The 18,874-nt window shown below is 44.1% G+C and overlaps 1 protein-coding gene across 1 annotated transcript in view; it reads right to left on the reverse strand.

Moving 5' to 3' along the window:
- Nucleotides 1-18,874, reverse strand: part of PHF14 (PHD finger protein 14) — a 677,625-nt gene that overhangs the window by 556,327 nt on the left and 102,424 nt on the right. Inside the window, 1 exon segment of the mRNA XM_033931008.1 lies at nt 1,992-2,151. Within this exon segment, the coding sequence (XP_033786899.1) occupies nt 1,992-2,151 (160 nt within the window).

Genomic DNA, 18,874 nt, shown 5'->3' on the forward strand with positions numbered 1-18,874 from the left:
AACAGCAGGCCAGCAATTTTATGAAATGGGACAATTGCTGGAAGATAATTTTTGAGGACAGGGCAACTTGGGTCTTTTGAAGAGTAGGAAATTTCATCTTTTAAAACTGCCCTTTCCTGTTCTCTAACTGCTACATTTTACTCTAAATTTCTATGCCACAGAAGTTGGATTTCATATTCCCATAAAAATGCATTGGGCCTTATTTAGGGTAGCTTATTTTTTTGGAACCTCCTACTCCAATTTAGCATATTTCCAAACCCTGTGTGTCTTTTTACCAGTTTTTCCCGCATGCCAACTTTCCTTCCATTGCATTAATATATGTCAGTGCTAAAGAAGTTAGAACTCCTTCTCCCACAGAAAAATATGGGCTTTTTTTAAAAGAGGGGCTTATTTCTCTGTAACCCCCCCACCAAGTCCAATTTGGCCCATCTTTTAACTCATCATTAGAGAATGACACAGGGAAAATATTTGTCCCCATCACCGCCCCGTCCCCGCGACCACCATCCCTGTCTCCGCCCCATCCCTGCGACCACTGTCCCTGCCCCTGCCCCATCCCCGTCACCATTGTCCCCACCCCGCCTCGTCCCCGCGACTACTGTCCCTGTAGCATCCATACAAGCCTCAGTACTACAATATTTAGCTTATTCCTTCCTTATAAATAAAAGTTCTGGCTGCTGAACTAGAGAAAGAGATGATCAGCTGACAGGGCTTTGTTTATAAATTTTTATAAACACAACTAATATACTACTTTATCCTAAAGCAAAAAAAAAGAAAGAAAGAAAGAAAAGAAATAGCAAATTTTTTTCTACCTTTGATGTCTGGTTTCTGCTTTCCTCATCTTTTCATTCAAGTTTCAAGTTTATTAGGATTTGATATACCACTTATCAAGGTTATCTAAGCGGTTTTTACAATCAGGTACTCAAGCATTTTCCCTATCTGTCCCGGTGGGCTCACAATCTATCTAACCTACCTGGGGCTATGGAGGACTGAGTGACTTGCCCAGGGTCACAAGGAGCAGCGCGGGGTTTGAACCCACAACCCCAGGGTGCTGAGGCTGTAGATCCAACCACTGCGCCACACATTCAACTCCTTCCATCCACTGTCTGGCTTCTCTCTGCATCTTCCATTGCTCTGTTACTGTGACTCTCCCTTCGCCCCCCCCCCCCCAATTGGTCTGGCATCTCTGTCTTCTTCCCTTCCAGCGTCTTCTCCCTACTCTCTGTTCCCCATTTTCCTTCAGTGTCTTTTTCCCATTCTCTGTTTCCCATTTCCCTTCAGTGTTTTCTCCCCACTCTCTGTTCCCCTTTTCCCTTCAGCGTTTTCTCCCCACTCTGTCTTCCACATTTCCCTTCAGCATCTATTCCTCTCCACCCCCCTTCAGTGGCTGTTCCATTCCTTTCCACCACCACCCTTCCCTCTCGCCACCCCCTTCAGCGTCTGTTCCTTTCTATCGCCCTTCAGCACCCTCTCGCACAGTCCGACCATCTCAATCCCTCCCTCCCACTTACCTTCATGGCGCTTTACAATGTAATTTGTACAAGCCGCCCGAGTATACGAGCTCAGTCCCCATCCCATCCCCACAAACCATCTCGTTTGTGTGTTCCTATTTTCCCCATTTCTAATATCTCCCCTATGTATCTTGCATTGCCCCCTTGTGTCCATATACCATCCCCATGTATGTCCCCTATATGTCTCTGGCCCTATGCCCCATGCATATAATTTCATGCAAAGTTTAATCTCATTCCATTACAGTTTTTGATAGATACTCTGCCATCAGATAGACATTCCTGACCTCTCTGGTATAATTCTTACCAACCTCCATTGGATTGGAAAGAATAAAAACATATGACATTCATACAGGATAACAGACATTATAAGAAACAATATACAGTAGAATACTGCACAGAAGTTTACCTTCAGTAAACAATATCTACTAATACTAAAAAAAAAAAAAAGTTCTATTAAACTATAAAGTAAAAATTATTTCAAACCTGCCAGCATCTGTTTCCTTGAAAATACCATCCTGATTAGGACACAGTTCACAGCTAGGTGACACACCACATTTACAAGCATCACAAAACCAGGGTTCAGTGGAGTTTTCTGAAGCAGAGCTCATAATAGAATCACTTTCTCCATCCACACCATAGCAACCTATAAAAAAAAAAAAAAACATGAAAAGAAAGTTATATGGAAGTGTCATAACCATAAAACATTTCACATTACATTAACAGACCCAGTGTTCTCCCTAGGGCCTTTTAGCCAGGCGCTCCGCTCGGCTAATTTAGATGACTGCCCGGCTGCCATCCATCGCGAATCCTGCAGCTGCGGCCGCTGCTCGACATTTTTTTAAAAACCTACCTCTCACCGGCTTGGAGATTTGCCGCCATAGCCCGTAGCGAACTCATGCTTCGGGGCTCTAAGGTGTGTGTGCCAGCTTCCCTTCTCTTCCCTCCGAAACCGGAAGTTACGGTCCGGGGAGGAGGGGAGGAGAAGAGAAGGGAAGTCGTCATGCACACGTTCGACGTTCGAGCACCGGAGCAGGAGTTCGCTACGGGCAGCAACGGAAGGAAGCTAAAGGAGACGGGTCAGCGACGAAGGGAAGCTTACAACTTGCTTCAGGCCTTCCTCACAACATCAGAGGGAACGCTTCCAGATCAGCCACAGGAGGCGCATGGAAGTCGCTGACCGCGGCTTTCAGCAAATGCTGCAGAAAGGTGGATGAGGGCACCGGCAAGACAGAAAACACCGCATCACCGAGGCACCTGGCAAGATGGTAACACATTCGAGCATTGTTGGGGTGCTGCCTGGGGGGGTGGAGGACACGCAGGACAGGTTGGCCCGTTTGGCCTTCACAGCTGCCTGGATGGTGATAGCCCTTCATTGGAAGAGCTCAACGGTGCCTACCCTGCCGATGATGAGAGAGAAATTAGGCTGGGTCTGTGAGCGTTATGGACTATCTGCTTTATTAACTCGGCGCTGGCAGCAATTTGAGGAGGTGTGGGGGTCGATTTCTTGCAGTGGAGGGAATGGATTGTGCTAGAACTGAGGGGTGATGGGGGGAGGGGGCGGTGATTGGATTCCTGGGTGGTTGGGCTGTGGCTTGGATAAAGGGAGTTAGGGGCTCCACTTGGTCTTCTAGGTGGTTGGGGAAGGTACTGGGGAGGGGATCATTGAGCTGTCTCTCGGGGGGTGGGGGTGGGGAAGAGGAGGTTCTGTTTTGTTCTCTTAAAAATGTTCAACAGTTCTTGTGCTTGGTGGGACATTATTGTTTGGTTGTTACTTTTCATGAGATTGGGATCCTTGTGTTTTTCTTGTTTCCTATCTATGTTTAAAAACCCCAAAACATCAACGGGCTTAGGAACTAGGAATTACAGACACCAGCAGCATTAGCCCTTCAGGAGAAGACAGAGAGGGCTGGGGGCAGTTGTGAAGGAGACAGAATGAAGGGAAAGATAGAGGGGAGCATGAGCCATAAGATGGAAGAATGGAGGGAGTGAAGGAAAGAGATGTAGAGGTGAGGGAGATAATAGAAAGGGAGAATTGGGTGTCTGAGAGAGGGAAAGAGATGGTGCAATTGGGGAGAGAGAAGGGGAAGAACATACTGGGCCGAGGAAGCCTCCTGGACTTTTTTTTTTTAAGTACAGAGGGGGAGGGTATTAAAAGAAGTGCTAAATTGGATATGGGGAGAGAGCTTATAGGACCAGAAACAGATGACAGAGAGATGGTAGGCAATAGTCTGAAGGGAGAAAAGTTGGACCTGGGGTAGTGTGGAGGAAGAGGGAAAGAGATACTTGAAGGGAGAACTGTTGGGAAGAGAAAGGGAAAAATGGTGGACCTGGAGAAGGCAGGCAGGCAGGCAGGGGGAGAGATGGGATGGGGGCAGTTGGAAAGAAAAAGGGAGAGAAGTTGGATTTGGGGATGGAAGAGAGGGAGGGAGAAATATTAAGTCTGTGGATGGAAGGCAGAGAAATGCAGCATCTCTCTTTTTTCCCCTCCATTTCATTGTTCAGCATCAAGGTGGGGAGGAAAGAAGAAAAACAGAAAAGAGAGGGTGCAAAATGTTGGACCATGGTGATAGAGGAGCAGAGATGGACCCATAGGAGGGCAGGAGGGAAAATAGCTGTGATAAGAAGATGATAGGAGATGGAAAGAAAAGGACAGGGAATTATAGCCTGACCAAAGGAGAGATGGAGGGGGATTCTTAAAGTGGTGAGCCAGCTGGATGAGGTCAAAAGGGAGATGACAAGATGAGTGACAGAGCAGTGAGTACAAGGTAGAAATGTGGTAATGGAGAGTAGACAGCAGGAAATAGGAGGCTGGGAAAGGAGTGAGATGGGAAATGGGAGAGTTAGGAACTGAGAGAAGATGGAGAATTAAGAGGAAGCTGAACATTTAAAAAAAAGAAGGGTGAGAAAGAAGGCAAGATTTGAGTGGATAGAGGCAAAAAAGAAAAGAAAAACTTAAGAAAGCTGAAAAGGAAAAATCAATACATTGGAGACAGGCATAAGAAGGAAATAGAATGAGAGAAGAGGAGAAAAAAATGGACAGCAGACACTGGAAAGAGAATTAGTTGAAGACAGACAAAAAGCAGAAAGAGAAACTGGGACCAAGATGATGGAAAAACAAAACATCCAGACAACAAGGTAGAAAAAAAATTGTTTTATTTTGAATTTATTAACTGGAATGTGTTAGCTTTGTGATATGTGCATCACAATTATTTTTGTATTCAGTGCCGTAGTCATATACAGCTGATTTGGGGGATGGACTGGAACCCATAATTAGTGGATGGGCACCAAAGTTTCTCCCTGCCTGAATTCTATTTATAAATACTTGAGCTAGTGGGGATTCCCAAACCCTGCCAACTAGAGACATCTTCCTCCAGTCTTGCAACCCCAAATCTCCAAACTTTGCAGCCAATGGCAAAATCCTCAAGCTGCCACTGCTTTCATGCATACATGAATGCCAAGGGGGGGGGGGGCAGGGAGGAGGGAAGATAGCCACTCTGCAATATTGCTGCCAGCTGCAGAACTTGAAAGGGAAAAAACCCGCAAAAGAGGCGGTGGGACCCCTGGACGACCAGGGAAGGAAAGGGTACATCAAGGAAGATAAACAAATTGCTGACAAACTAAATTCCTTCTTTGCGTCCGTCTTTACGGAGGAGGATACCGCTAAAATACCAGAAGCAGTGAAAGTGTTTAGTGGAGTAATAGAAGACAGCCTCACCACAGTTGAAGTGGAGTTGGACCAGATATACTACCAGATCGACAAACTTAAAAGTGACAAATCCCCTGGACCGGATGGAATTCACCCGAGAGTTTTAAAGGAATTGAAGGTTGAAATCGGAGAGCTATTGCAGAAACTTGCCAATCTGACAATCAGAACTGGACAGATACCAGAAGACTGGAAGATAGCGAATGTCACGCCAATTTTCAAAAAAGGATCGAGAGGGGAACCGGGCAACTACAGACCTGTGAGTCTTACGTCTGTCCCTGGAAAGATGGTTGAAGCACTGATCAAGGATAGCATAGTCCGGCACCTAGATACACACGACTTGATGAAACCCAGTCAACATGGGTTCAGGAAAGGGAAATCATGTTTGACGAATTTACTTCAATTTTTCGAGACCGTGAACAAGCAAATTGATAGTGGAATGCCGGTGGACATAATATATTTGGACTTCCAGAAAGCATTCGACAAAGTTCCACATGAAAGGCTTCTCAGGAAACTACAAAGCCATGGAATAGAGGGAGATATACAAAGGTGGATAGGCAAATGGTTGGAAAACAGAAAGCAGAGAGTGGGCATAAATGGAAAGTTCTCAGACTGGGAGAAAGTGACTAGTGGTGTGCCCCAGGGCTCCGTGCTTGGGCCGATCCTATTTAATATTTATATCAATGACCTGGAAGACGGAATATCCAGTGAGATCATTAAGTTTGCAGACGACACAAAGCTATGCCGGGCAATCAGATCGCAGGAGGATAGCGAGGAACTCCAGAGCGACTTGTATCAGTTAGAGAAATGGGCAGATCAATGGCAGATGAAGTTCAACGTGGAGAAATGCAAAGTAATGCATTTAGGTAGTAAGAATAAGGAATACGAGTATAGAATGTCAGGCGCAACTCTGGGTAAGAGCGAACAAGAAAAGGACCTGGGTGTACTGATAGATAGGACCCTGAAGCCGTCGGCACAATGCGCGGCAGCGGCAAAGAAAGCAAACAGAATGTTAGGCATGATAAAGAAAGGAATCACGAGTAGATCGGAGAAAGTCATAATACCGCTTTATAGAGCAATGGTCAGACCACACTTGGAATACTGTGTCCAACATTGGTCTCCCAACCTAAAGAAGGATATAAAACTGTTAGAGAGGGTGCAGAGACGAGCAACGAAGTTAATAAGAGGTATGGAGAACTTGGAATATGAGGAACGACTCAAGAAACTAGGACTGTTCTCCCTTGAGAAGAGAAGGCTGCGAGGGGACATGATCGAGACGTTCAAAATGCTGAAAGGCATCGATAAAATAGAGCAGGAAAATAAATTATTTACATTGTCCAACACGACACGGACAAGAGGACATGGTTTGAAGCTAAGGGGGGACAAGTCCAGGACAAATGTCAGGAAGTTCTGTTTTACGCAGCGAGTGGTAGACGCCTGGAATGCTCTCCCAAAGGAGGTTATCAAGGAATCCACTGTGCTGGGATTCAAAGGCAAATTAGATGCACATCTCCTTATGAGAGGCATAGAGGGATATGGGTGACTAAAACTACATCAGGTGTATACCTGACTGGGCCTCCGCGTGTGCGGATCGCCGGACTTGATGGACCATGGGTCTGATCCGGAGATGGCAGTTCTTATGTTCTTATGTTCTTATGTGAGGCTTGGGGTTCCCTACTAGCTACAGCAGGGGAGATATTCATTTTGAGTGAGCCTAAGCTCAAAGTGGGAGGCCTCAAAAAGCAGTAATATTTACCCTGATTAAACGATCCTCCATGTGCGCTGCTGACAGCTGATCCAGCATCCCTGCTCTGATGAGGTTCACCTCTGAAGAGGCTCACCATAGCTGTAATAGAAGTGAATGGGAGAACCAGGAGCAAGTATCCACGCATCCTTGCTCATCAGAATGGGGATGCGGAGGCCTGTGGCTGCTCCCACTGTCAGCGGTACACATAGAGGGATCACTCAGTCAGGGTAAGTATTACTGCTTTTTTGGGTTCCTCTCCACAGTGTCCCTTTAATGAAGGTTTATTATTAGATATGTACATCTTCTATATTAGTGATTGCAAATTTGGGACCTGCTCAACCTTTTTTTTTTTTTGCTCATCGGCTAGTGTTAGTGTTTGTGCAGCCCCAGAAAAAAAATTTTCGGCCAATGCGGCCCAGGGAAGCCAAAAAGTTGGACACCCCTGATGTACATGATCATCTCTCCCTTCCTCTCCTTCATCCCAATTCTTCCTCTTTCCTTTCCCCCACATGTGCAACATCTTTCCTCCCCTCTAACCCTTGTGCCTTCCCTCTGCAGCATCTTTCTATCCTTCCATCCCTCCCATCTCCCTGTGCGGCAGAACCCTATGCCCAGCTTCCATCCTTCCCCTCCCTCTCATCCCTCGTGCAGAAGAACCCTTGAGCAACCACCACCACCTCCGCCGCGTAGCTGAACCGCCGAACCCCTATTGACCCTCAATCCTTCCCTTCCAACCGGTCCCTGCTGACCACGACCATAAATACCTTCCGGCAGAGGAGCATCGGGACAGCAGCACTCACAGGCTGCTTCAGGGCCTTCTCGTTGGTGCCTTCTGTGTACTGATGACGTCATCAGTAACGTGGCACACAGAAGGCCTCAGAGAGAAGGCCGCAAAACAGCCTGTAAGTGCTGCTGGCCCAACGTTCCTCTGCCGGAAGATATTTATGGTCGCGGTTGGCGGGGTTCAGCGGTTCAGTTGTACGGAGGGGGCATGGGGAGGGGTGGGGGAAGCGGCTGCCTACAACTAGGGCTTATTTTTGGGGGTAGGGTTTATATTAAGACCTACCCCGAAAATCATGCTAGGGCTTATTTTCGGGGTAGATCTTATTTTCAGGGAAACACAGTAGTTCCGGGTAAGACGTAATGCAGCGAATGACCCACCCCACCAAGAGCCACGGTAGAAACACATTTACAGCCACAGCTGAATCAACATTTCCAAATTGGCATTTCCAGGCTGGGCCTTGCGGCTGTAGAATTGCTCCACTTTCGTGTTTTGGCTGTGTCATCAAATCCATCACCGGTCTTCCCTAGTGTCGCACAATGAGGTTGAAAGCTCTTTGAGATAACGTCCATTCTCCTGGATTCAGGGTCTGCCAGATGAGAAAATCTGCCTAAACATTCTCTACTCCCACCACATGGGCTGCAGAGAACACCTGGAGATGAACTTTCGCCCACTGGAACAATCTCTGAGCCTCTAGGCACAAAGGAGCACTCCTTGTGCCCCCTTGTCAGTTTACATAGGCCAACACCATGGCGATATCCAAGAAGACCCTGACTGCCATGCCTTCTAGATAATTTTCCATCTACCATAATGCCAGTTGAATGGCTCTCAGTTCCAACTGGTTTATGGACCATTTCTTCTGATGGGGAGTCCACAAGTCCTGCATCGGATGAGCATCGCAATGGGCTCCCCAGCTGAAATAGCTGACAGGCACATGCCACAAACGAAGCTGCTGCTGCAGCCTTGATGCCCAAAGCTAGCACCTCTAATAGTCTCTTAAGGACTATGGCCACTTTGCGATCTTGCATGTCACACTTCCCTCACTAGGTAGGGAGGTGTGTTTTTTCACTTGAGCAATGTGGAGTCCACTTTCAGCTGGCTAAATAGCTTCTGAAACTCTGGTGCCATAGGATAAAGATTAGCCATAGCCCTGGCCATCTTTAAGGAATCCTCAGAGTCTCCCATTGTTCAGTGACTAACCAAGTGATATCTGGGTGTGCGAGAAAAGAAGTGGTCTGGATACCAGTGCCACTTGTGACAAAGTTGAGGTAGATGGTTGTTGAGTTTCCACTTATAACTCCCTGAGCGCACCTATGATGACATGGGGCACAGTAGCAGACCTAAATAGATGCCTCACTGATGGATCTTCTCATTGGTCAAGGGAAACTACTGCCTCCTGACTACTGATCCCATAAAGGAAACCGGAATCCTCCAGGAGAGACGTTTCTACCTGGGACATTAAATGCATGGAGTCCAACCTCCAATCCTCCCAGCCTTTTTCCATCTGGTCGCTCTGGGTGTGTGGAGGGTCCCCTAGTGGCAAGGAGAAATTCTAGGGAGGAGGGTCTCTCTAGTCCACCACCAGTGCACCCACAGGCAGCACAGAACATCCCGGACCTCATAAATAAGCTCTCCAGAGGAGATTAACAAAATCTGGGGTAAACCCCTGAACAGGTGGCCCTATAGACCCCTGAAGAGACTCAGACTGGGTTCTCTTGGGGTCTGCAGCAATCACACACTTACGTTTGGTGGGTTTGCTCTTTAGGGTCTCTGGGAGGGATTTCTTCAAACAGACCCAAAAGCAGCTCTCCAGACCTAGAGGATTCCAGGAAGGCTAAGCCCAAGGTTCCCACCCCTTTCACCTGTTCAGCGGTATGTGGAACACGTATGCTCCTCAGCCGGCTATCCAGCGTAAAGCTGGCATAATATGGGGTCAGAATGGCCTGATAAGTTCATCTCAGACACTTTTGAGCAAAATCAAGGGGTTTTGAGGCAGATAGAGGCTTTTAAAATCAGATTAATAAAAATCCAAGATGGTCACCACCAGCAAAATTGTACCAAAAATGGCCCCAGGAGGTTTCCTCAAAGTTCAAAAAATTCTGGGAAAGGAGTTTTAGGGAAGGGGAACCTAGGTATGGCCCCAGGAACCTTTACAAATAAAAATTTTGGATCCACCCACTAATTCTGCCCATAGGTTAGAACAACATGTACTCACTTTGCTGCGCTGGTGCTTTTTTGTATTAGTTTTCTCTGCAGCCTAACTGGAAGGAGAAGACTTTCTTCCTCAGAAAACTCCACAAATGTCCACAGTTGGAAATCTTTGGGCTACCAATCGGTCCGACATTGACTGAAACCTCCACCCCTATGAATCCTCATTATGCAATGAAGGTCGGTAAAAATATGCGACCAATTAGTACCACAGGAATAAAACTGGGGCCCCACAGCCTCTGATAAGTCAAAGCAAGCTAGCTCCCAGAGGAATAGACCCCAAGCTTCCAACTTGCACAAAGCAGACCAGTTCATCAGGTACACTAGCAGGTTGCCTGCAAGTTGCTGACTGCCCACTTGGAATCTGCATCCTCCCCCAGGCAGAGCTGCCTCAAATTTGGGGACCTCATGGCACCGAAGACTCTTAATCCGGAAAAAGTATCCAAAAAATAATAAAAACTGAGATCAGATGAGAACAAAACTTCTCAACTCGCTTGCAAAAGAAAAAATTGAAGCAAGCACTACAGTACACTGGGGAAGGAGGCGGAGTTGAAAAGATGTGATTGACAATTTTCTGCAACAACTCGCGACCAGGGGATATTCACCTATTTTACAAACTTATGTAACAGAAGTACAATTATGCCAAGTCAGATTTAATAAAATGTAAGCAATAAATCTAAAATCCAAATCATAAAAGCACATTTAGTCACAATGATATTTTAACAAGCCATGGCAAAAATCTCTCTAAACATCCAAGATTAATTACATTGGAACTGGCTCACATCCTAAAGACTTCATAAGTACATGCTGGCTATGGCACTAAATAATAAAATAAGCAAATCAGAATTCTATTTTTCATGGAAATTAATCTGAAAAATAATTATTTTCAAATGTATAGCATTAAATTACCATCTTCTTAAAATGAAATCTACATCTGAGTACTGATGAATATGTATTAAGGTTATATCAAATAACACAAATATACTTCATTTTTACTAGAAAAAGTGATTAAACAATCTTCCTGACTAGTAATTTAAATCAATTTAACTTAAATCAAATCTGTAACCCAACTTATACTTTTTCATTTGATTAAAAATAAAAGCTGCACTGCATCATAAGTTTAGCACAAATTAGCTTGCAGTATTTACCATAATATTCCAGTTTAAAATATATCACTCTGAACGCATAGGATAGATTATTTTCCTGCAATCTTCTAAACCTCTAGCTGTGCTGATCTCACAATTTTCACTCCAAAGGATTTCCTATATAGGACACATTAAGCCATGCTTCCTTTTAGAAAGGAAAACAAATTACTCCATCTGAAATACATTAAGATTGCCACTGACAAATCTGTATGACATACATACAGCTTGAACAACATTTATTTTCATTTTAAGTGCCAGTCCATAGCAAAAAATAAAAAAGAAGGTAGTAACTTTGAAATATTAATCTTCAGTACAAGCATTAAAGTTTACAAATACAACTGAATTATTTCAAACTATTTTTCAGCAGTAAATATTCTTAATAGTCCATCTCTATGAAGCTGTATGCATTCATTGGAATATTGTAATTGCTTTTGTATTATGCAATCGATGTTACAACTACAGTGTGCCAGGACTATATTTTATTTGACAAGAACCAGAAATAACTTTCAAATTATTAAATCTGAAAAAAATTATCATATCTAAATGCACTGAATAAATCAGAACCAGAACTATTAGAAGTCAAAGAGTTTAGATTAACAACTATTCCTGCTGAGAAAATATTCTTAAATAACAGTGTACCAAATTCAATAGGCACCACATGATCACACAAAACTTCCCACAAGATAAATGCATACTTCCTTACAAGACAAATTATACCTAAACATAAAACAAAGTCAACATGAATGTGGTCTTTGGGTTTGTTTGGGGGGTTCTTATTTAATGTTATTATACCCAAGAAGAACCCAATAAAATTTCTCATAATATTCAAAACAATCAAAATCTATAGGCAGGTGGCTCCTAACATTATGCAACATGCAAAATAAAATATCTTACAAAATATTACAATAAAATTCTGCCAAAAAAATTGGTCATGCAATGCAATATTGTCACACAGTGATATGCTACTCCAAGATGCTACAGTCATCCAATATTCTTTAGAGACGGAAGTGGTTCCTGGGGATTGGAGATGAGCGGATGTGGCCCCTATTCATAAAAGTGGTTGCAGAGATGAAGCAGGAAACTATAGGCCGGTAAGCCTCACTTCCCTTCAGCACAAACATATAAAATCAAGCAAGCAATTTTATATCATTTTCATTCTATTCATTCATAGAAATTAAAGTCTAAATAATGTCAGTCACATAACAAAACATGATTTTACAAAAATAATTCCCTGCACAGTCAAGCCTGCAAGGATTACTAGATGTCTTTCGGCAGCTCCCCTCCCTCCCCCTTACCTTCGTGGCGATTTTCTTTTTTTTTTTTGGTCTTCCAGCTGCCCAAGCCAGCTTTCATCAAGTTGCATGTGGCTGCCGAAACTTCTCCTCCGATGTAACTTCCTGTTTCCGGTTGCATCAGAGAAGTTTCGGCAGCCACAAGCGACTTGATGAAAGCCGGCTCGGGCAGCTGGAAGACAAAAAAAGAAAAAGAAAATTGCAAAGTAGGTAAGGGGGGATGGGAGAGAGATGCCCGATCGGTGGCATGTCATTCTCTAGCTCAGGGGTGCCCACACTTTTTGGGCTTGCGAGCTACTTTTAAAATGACCAAGTCAAAATGTTCTACCAACAATAAAATTTTAAAAAAAACACAACGCACACTGTACACTAGTGGTCTCAAATTCATGGCACGGGAGCCATATGCAGCCTGCCAGGAACTATTTTGAGGCCCTCAGTTTGTTTATCATAATCACAAAAGTAAAAAAAAAAAACAGTTTCTTGATCATATGTCTCTTTAGCTATAAATGACAATATTATTATTAAGACTTAGCCAAAAGGAAAGATTTATAAACTACAAAGAGTTTTACCTCATGCAAAATTGTCATTTCTTTAATAACATGTTAACTATTTTTTCTGCAGCCCTCCAAGTACCTACAAATCCAAAATATGGCCCTGCAAAGGGTTTGAGTTTGAGACCACGGCTGTACGCAGAGAAAATGTTAATTATCATTTATATTCTACAGATTTTCAAAGAGGTCAAGGCAGATGATTTTATGCAATGTCACCTCAGTAACAACTATACAAAAACAGACAAATATACCCCCTCCCTTTTTACTAAACCAAGACAGCGGTTTTTAGCACACGGAGCTGCGCTGAATAACCTGCACTGCTCTCGATGCTCATAGGCTCCCTACGCTAAAAACCGCTATTGTGGTTTAATAAAAGGGGGGCCATAGTGCAAAATATAGACAGCAGATATAAATTCTCAAAACGGACACATTTTGATCACTAAATTGAAAATAAAATCATTTTTCCTACCTTTGTTGTCTGGTAATTTCATGAGTCTCTGAATGATTGCACTTTATTCTTCTGATTGTGCATCCAATATTTCTTCCCTTCTTTCAGCCTGCTGTATGCTTCCTCTCCTCCAGACATCATTCCCTCCCCCAACTTTTTATTTCTTTCTCCCTGCCCCCTTCTTTCTTTCTGTCTCTATCCATGCCCCCTTTCTTTCTGTATGTCTGTCTTTCTCTCTCTCTCTCTCCGTGCTCCCTTTCTTTCTGTCTTTCTCTCTCCATGCCCCCTTTCTGTCTGTCTCCCAATCTTTCTGTCTCCTGTCTCCCTTTTTTCTTTCTGTCTCTCGTTTCCCTTCTTTCTTTCTGTCTCCCTTCTTTCTGTCTCCCTGCCCCCCCCTTTCTTTCTATCTCCCTGCCCTCCCCCAAGCCACCGCCATCGGTGAACAGGCCACCACCACTGCCGGGGAATAGGCCGCCGCTGAGTTCTGAGCTCTCCCTGCTTCCCTTCCCCCTAAAGAGAACGCTGAAGCCGGGCCGACCAACCTTCCCCATCCGACATCAATTTTAATGTCAGAGAGTGAGTACCAGGCCAGCCAATCAACGATTGGATGGCCTGGAACTTCCTCTCTGATGTCAGAATTGACGTCGGGTGGGGAAGGTTGGTCGGCCCGGTGCTTCAGCGTCCTCTTTATGGGGAAGGGAAGCAGGTTGGGCATCCCTGCTCTAGCTAGCAGAGCCGCGAGCCGCACTCAAGTGGCTAAAGAACCGCATGCGGCTCGCGAGCCTCAGTTTGCCGAACACTGCCCTAGAAGAAAGGAGGGACAGGGGAGATATGATTCAGATGATCAAATACTTGAAAGATATTAGTGTAGAACAAAATATTTTCCAGAGAAAGGAAAATGGTAATACCAAAGGGCATAATTTGAGGTTGAGGGGTAGTAGAAGCAAGAGTAATGTTAGGAAATTCTTCTTTACAGAGAGGGTGGTAGATGCGTGGAATATGCTCCCAAGGGAGGTGGTGAAGAAAATGGTGACAAGAGTTCAAACAAGCGTGGGATGAACACAGAGGATCTCTAATCAGAAAATAATGGGTATATATTGAAGGAACTAAGGCCAGTACAGGACAGACTTGCACGGCCGGTATCCCATATACGGACAATCAGCTGAAGGCAGGCTGGGGAGGGCTTCGATGGGCTGGAGTGAGCTTTGACAGAGACTCCAGTAGATGGAACCTAAGCACACTACCGGGTAGGGCTCTGGGTTTCTGGCCCAGAAATATCTAAGAAAAAGGACCATTTAAATTAAATGATTAATTTATGGAGCATGTATGGTTTGGGCAGACAGGATGGACCATTTGGGTCTTTATTTGCCATCATTTACTATGTTATTATTTCATATCACCAGAAATTCTGGTGATTGCACATTTTGAGTCGCAAAGGAAAAGACAACCACTACGAACTGGCAAGAAAAGGGTTTTTTATCCCCAAAAAATATTTTATTAAAATTTAAAATAAATCAGTACAGTGGTACCTTGGTTTGCAAGCATAATTCATTCCAGAAGCATGCTCGTAATCCAAAGTGCTCGTATATCAAAGCAAGTTTCCCCATATGAATTAATGGAAACTTGGATGATTCGTTCCACATCGCAAAAACAGGCCTATGTCTTCTTGTGGTCCAACACTTCTCCCTCTTTTCCCCTCCCCTCTCCAACCTAGCATATGTACTCCCCTCTCTTTCCATCCCCAAAGATCATCTTTCCCTTTACTCGTCCTCCCACCTGGTGGGATCGTTAACAGGCCCCGCTCTCACCTCAAGACCTGCTCCTCCATAAATGCTCCCTCTCAGCCCCCAGCCGCTCTGAGAGAGTTAAAATTCCATCATCACCTCACGGTGTCCATTATTGCTCCAGGTTCTGGTCCCACTTCACGGGTCCGTCTTGTTCCAGTTTCCCGCTACCGCTATTACTATCGCTTGTCTCTCACCTTACGGTCCCGCTCTGCCCTGATCGCCTTTCACCGGGCGTTGGCAGCTTTGCATAGGATGAGAGAGTCGATAGTAGAAGGCGTCAAAGCTCACGAAAGTGAGGCGGGATGGCGGCGGCAGGGCTGAAGTGAGGGACAGGGCTGAAGAAAGCGAGGCGGGATGGCAGAAAGGAGCTTGCGTTCCAGAGCCGGAACGCAGCATTCCCTCGGTCAAGCTCCACCCCCCTTTTGCTTCCAATTCCTGCATAAGCTCCTGCCCTGCTTCTATGAAGTAGCAGAAGGAACCAAAATGCCTTCTTTCCTGCCCGCCCTCCACCAATCAGAGCTAGAGGGCAGACCTTTGCACAACTCTCCTTGCCCAGGGACATCCAGGCAGCAATGTCAGGAGTAGATTGCAAGGTGGTGGTGCCGGCATGGGTTAGTGCGTGCTCTTTGCTGGCAGGAGGTAAGGGTTTAGGGGTGGGCCGTGGGGGGACGCGCTCGTTGATCAAGTCAACGCTCATTTCGCAAGTTAAAGTTTGTTCAAGTGTTTTGCTCATCTTGCAAAACACTCACAAACCGCGCTACTCACAAACTGAGGTTTGACTGTGTTGTTAATTCAGGGTTTTGCTTTTTAATGAAAAAGGCCCCTTTCATTTTTGTCCTTAATCATAAAAATACAAGAACAACCTTAAAGCATACACATGGGGCTCTAAAAAGAATGAAGAAACAATCCAAACCTATCTCACTGGGACATTCTGTCCATGTAATATAACACAAATGCATAATACTCCATGCAGCAACTTTACAAATCTCCTGAATGGAAATAGATCTTAGATTGGTGACAAACACAATCATATTTATTCAGAGGGCAGGTTCTCTAAATGGGATAGTTTTGCGTATAAATTCACACTATATAAGTAACAATTAAAATAGCATAGCAAAAACCCATGTGTCACTATGTCAGATAGTGGAAATCACACCATATAGTTTTGCACATACTATAAAATCAATGAACCTTACTTCAAAGCCAGATGATGTGGAGTATCATCTCCATTTGCTGTTAACACTCACCCAAATGTACTGGGTCAGAGGGCCTTGACATGCCTTTCTAACAGATGCAGTTTTCTTGACAATTAGATGTGCTTTAGGGCTTATTCTGGAAGGTCACTGGTTCAATTCCAGGACCAAATCTCTATATCCTAGATCTGCTGGAATTGAAAATTCTGTAAAGGCAGCATTCAGAGGCTCTGGAACTGGAGTAGTAGTCATCAGCAGTGATGACACCTTCTAGTCAAATTTATAGCACAGGAGGAGCCATGGCATATGGCGCCTAGGACAACAATACTAGAAACAATAAGGGAGAAACAGCCTATTAAAAGAGGAAAGAAATTCAAAAGTTACAAATATTCATTGCACCAGAATTCCAGCACAATTTCTAACTGAGCTAGAATTTCCAGGCATCAACAAGAAATCCTCCCTAAAGGGATATGCCATACTACCAGGGCTATTTGTATCAATCAAAACAAAGTGGGTGATCTAGAACAGCAGCGACTACTGCCGATACCTTGTGGGTTCTTTTGTATTATTGGATGATAAATGTGCATAAACTATAGACACAACAAAGATATGAGGGTAAATCAAAAACTAAAGGAGCTCGTACATTAACAGCTTTAATACAAGAAACTGTGAGCAATTGAACATATCACTTTTCCACATAGTGCCCATGGAAGATGATGTATTTATTATATCATTCACTTAGCTTCTGCATTCCTGCAGAGAAGACGTTTTTGGGCTGTTCCTTAAGCCAGGTGAGTACCGCTTCCTTTACTTCATCACGTTTTGTCTTTTACTCTCTGGGTCACAGTGATGTGCCCATGTCTCATCGCCGGTGACAATTCTCTCCAGAATAGTTGGATCTTCTTCATACCATCTCAGGAACTGTGTTTCAACCTCCACACGCTATTGCTTGTACAGATCAGTAAGCTGTTTGTGAACCCAGCGTACACAGACTTTCCTGTATCCCAGGTCATCATAATGCAAATTAACAGCCACCTGAAACATCGTTATCCATTAGTCTTCTCTAATCAAGGCATCCGCTGTCAATTTGCTTTTGTGTGCGCGATGTTGATGAGCAACCACATGACCTTCATCGGTTACACCTGTTCTTCCCCACTTCAAACCTTTTTACCCACTCATAAACCTTTTGTTGATTCACAGTGCTATGTCCATGCTGAGTCAATATCCGACAGTGAATTTCTACAGATTTGACTCTCTCTGCCCAAAGAAAGTGCACTACTGCATGTTGTTCTTTGATGGTGCAATCTTGCAATGGAGAGTCCACGTTTCTGACCTTGTGGCTGCCACATGACTAAAGACCAAGCGCTGCACTATCGAACAGGCAATGTACGAGTGCATATGTTGCATTTCGCTAGCTCAGTTCTGGTTATCGAGTAATTTAACAATTGCCTTTAATTTCTGATTCACCTTCGTATGATAACTACCTTTAATACGATGCCAACTTCTGGTTACAGTTAGAAGTTATTTGTGGCAATCTCCTCCCTTGCGCAGGGAGGGGCATGAAGGATCTGAACTAGAGAGTCGTGCGGAGACAGAAATCCCACCCGTTCCTGCCGTAATCCCCTCTGTCCCTGCCAATCCCCACGAGGAATCCCCTCCGCCCCGCCCACACCCCATAAAAGTTACCTGCCCCCATGAAAAGCAGCAACTACTTAAGAAAGGTTTGATTTTTTTTAAGTCTGTGGTTAAAGGAATTATCTTCCAAAAGGAAGTATATACACTTCTCCCTCCATATTCGCTGATAGGGGATTAACAGAACCGCAAATACAGGAAAACTGCAAATAACTTTTTCACATGTTATTCGCTGTTTTCTATTAAAAACCACCGTGAATAAGGTGAAACCGCAAATAACACAGTGGGAGTCCTGGCCTGTTCCTGAAGGAGAGGCAAAACACAGTGAAGAAAGTGCCATGAATTGGCGCTTTTTCTCTGTAAACCCTTGGAATCAGCGATTTCTCTATGCAAGCTGATGTAATTTGGGGGGGAGGAGCTAGTAAGCTAAAAAACGTGAATAATCGAAACCGCGAATGCTGAAACCGCGAATACGGAGGGAGAAGTGTACACAATTTTTCTCCTTACAAAAAATCATAAATATTTAATAATGTATAAATAAAGACAAGTTGACACCAAATAGTCAGTACCGTCGTGATATGTATTGTGAGTGTCCTGCAACAGGTTCGGGTGCCTTCGATAAAAACTAAGTCTTAAAGGAATTTGGTGGGTTTTTTAAACCTTACAATGTAAGTACTATCTGCACATCTTTCTCAGCCTAAATGTATAGAGTCTATACATTTAGACTGAGAAGGATGTGCAGATAGTACTTACATTGTAAGGTTAAAAAAAAAAAAAAAAAATCACTAACATTTAGTTCTCTGTTGAAAAGAATCACTGAGGGACAAAGGTTAACCATTACCAGCATATGTTTCAATATTTCAACTGCAACAGGTTTGG

This window comes from Geotrypetes seraphini, chromosome 2, assembly GCF_902459505.1.
Source record: "Geotrypetes seraphini chromosome 2, aGeoSer1.1, whole genome shotgun sequence".
NCBI lineage: Eukaryota > Metazoa > Chordata > Amphibia > Gymnophiona > Dermophiidae > Geotrypetes > Geotrypetes seraphini.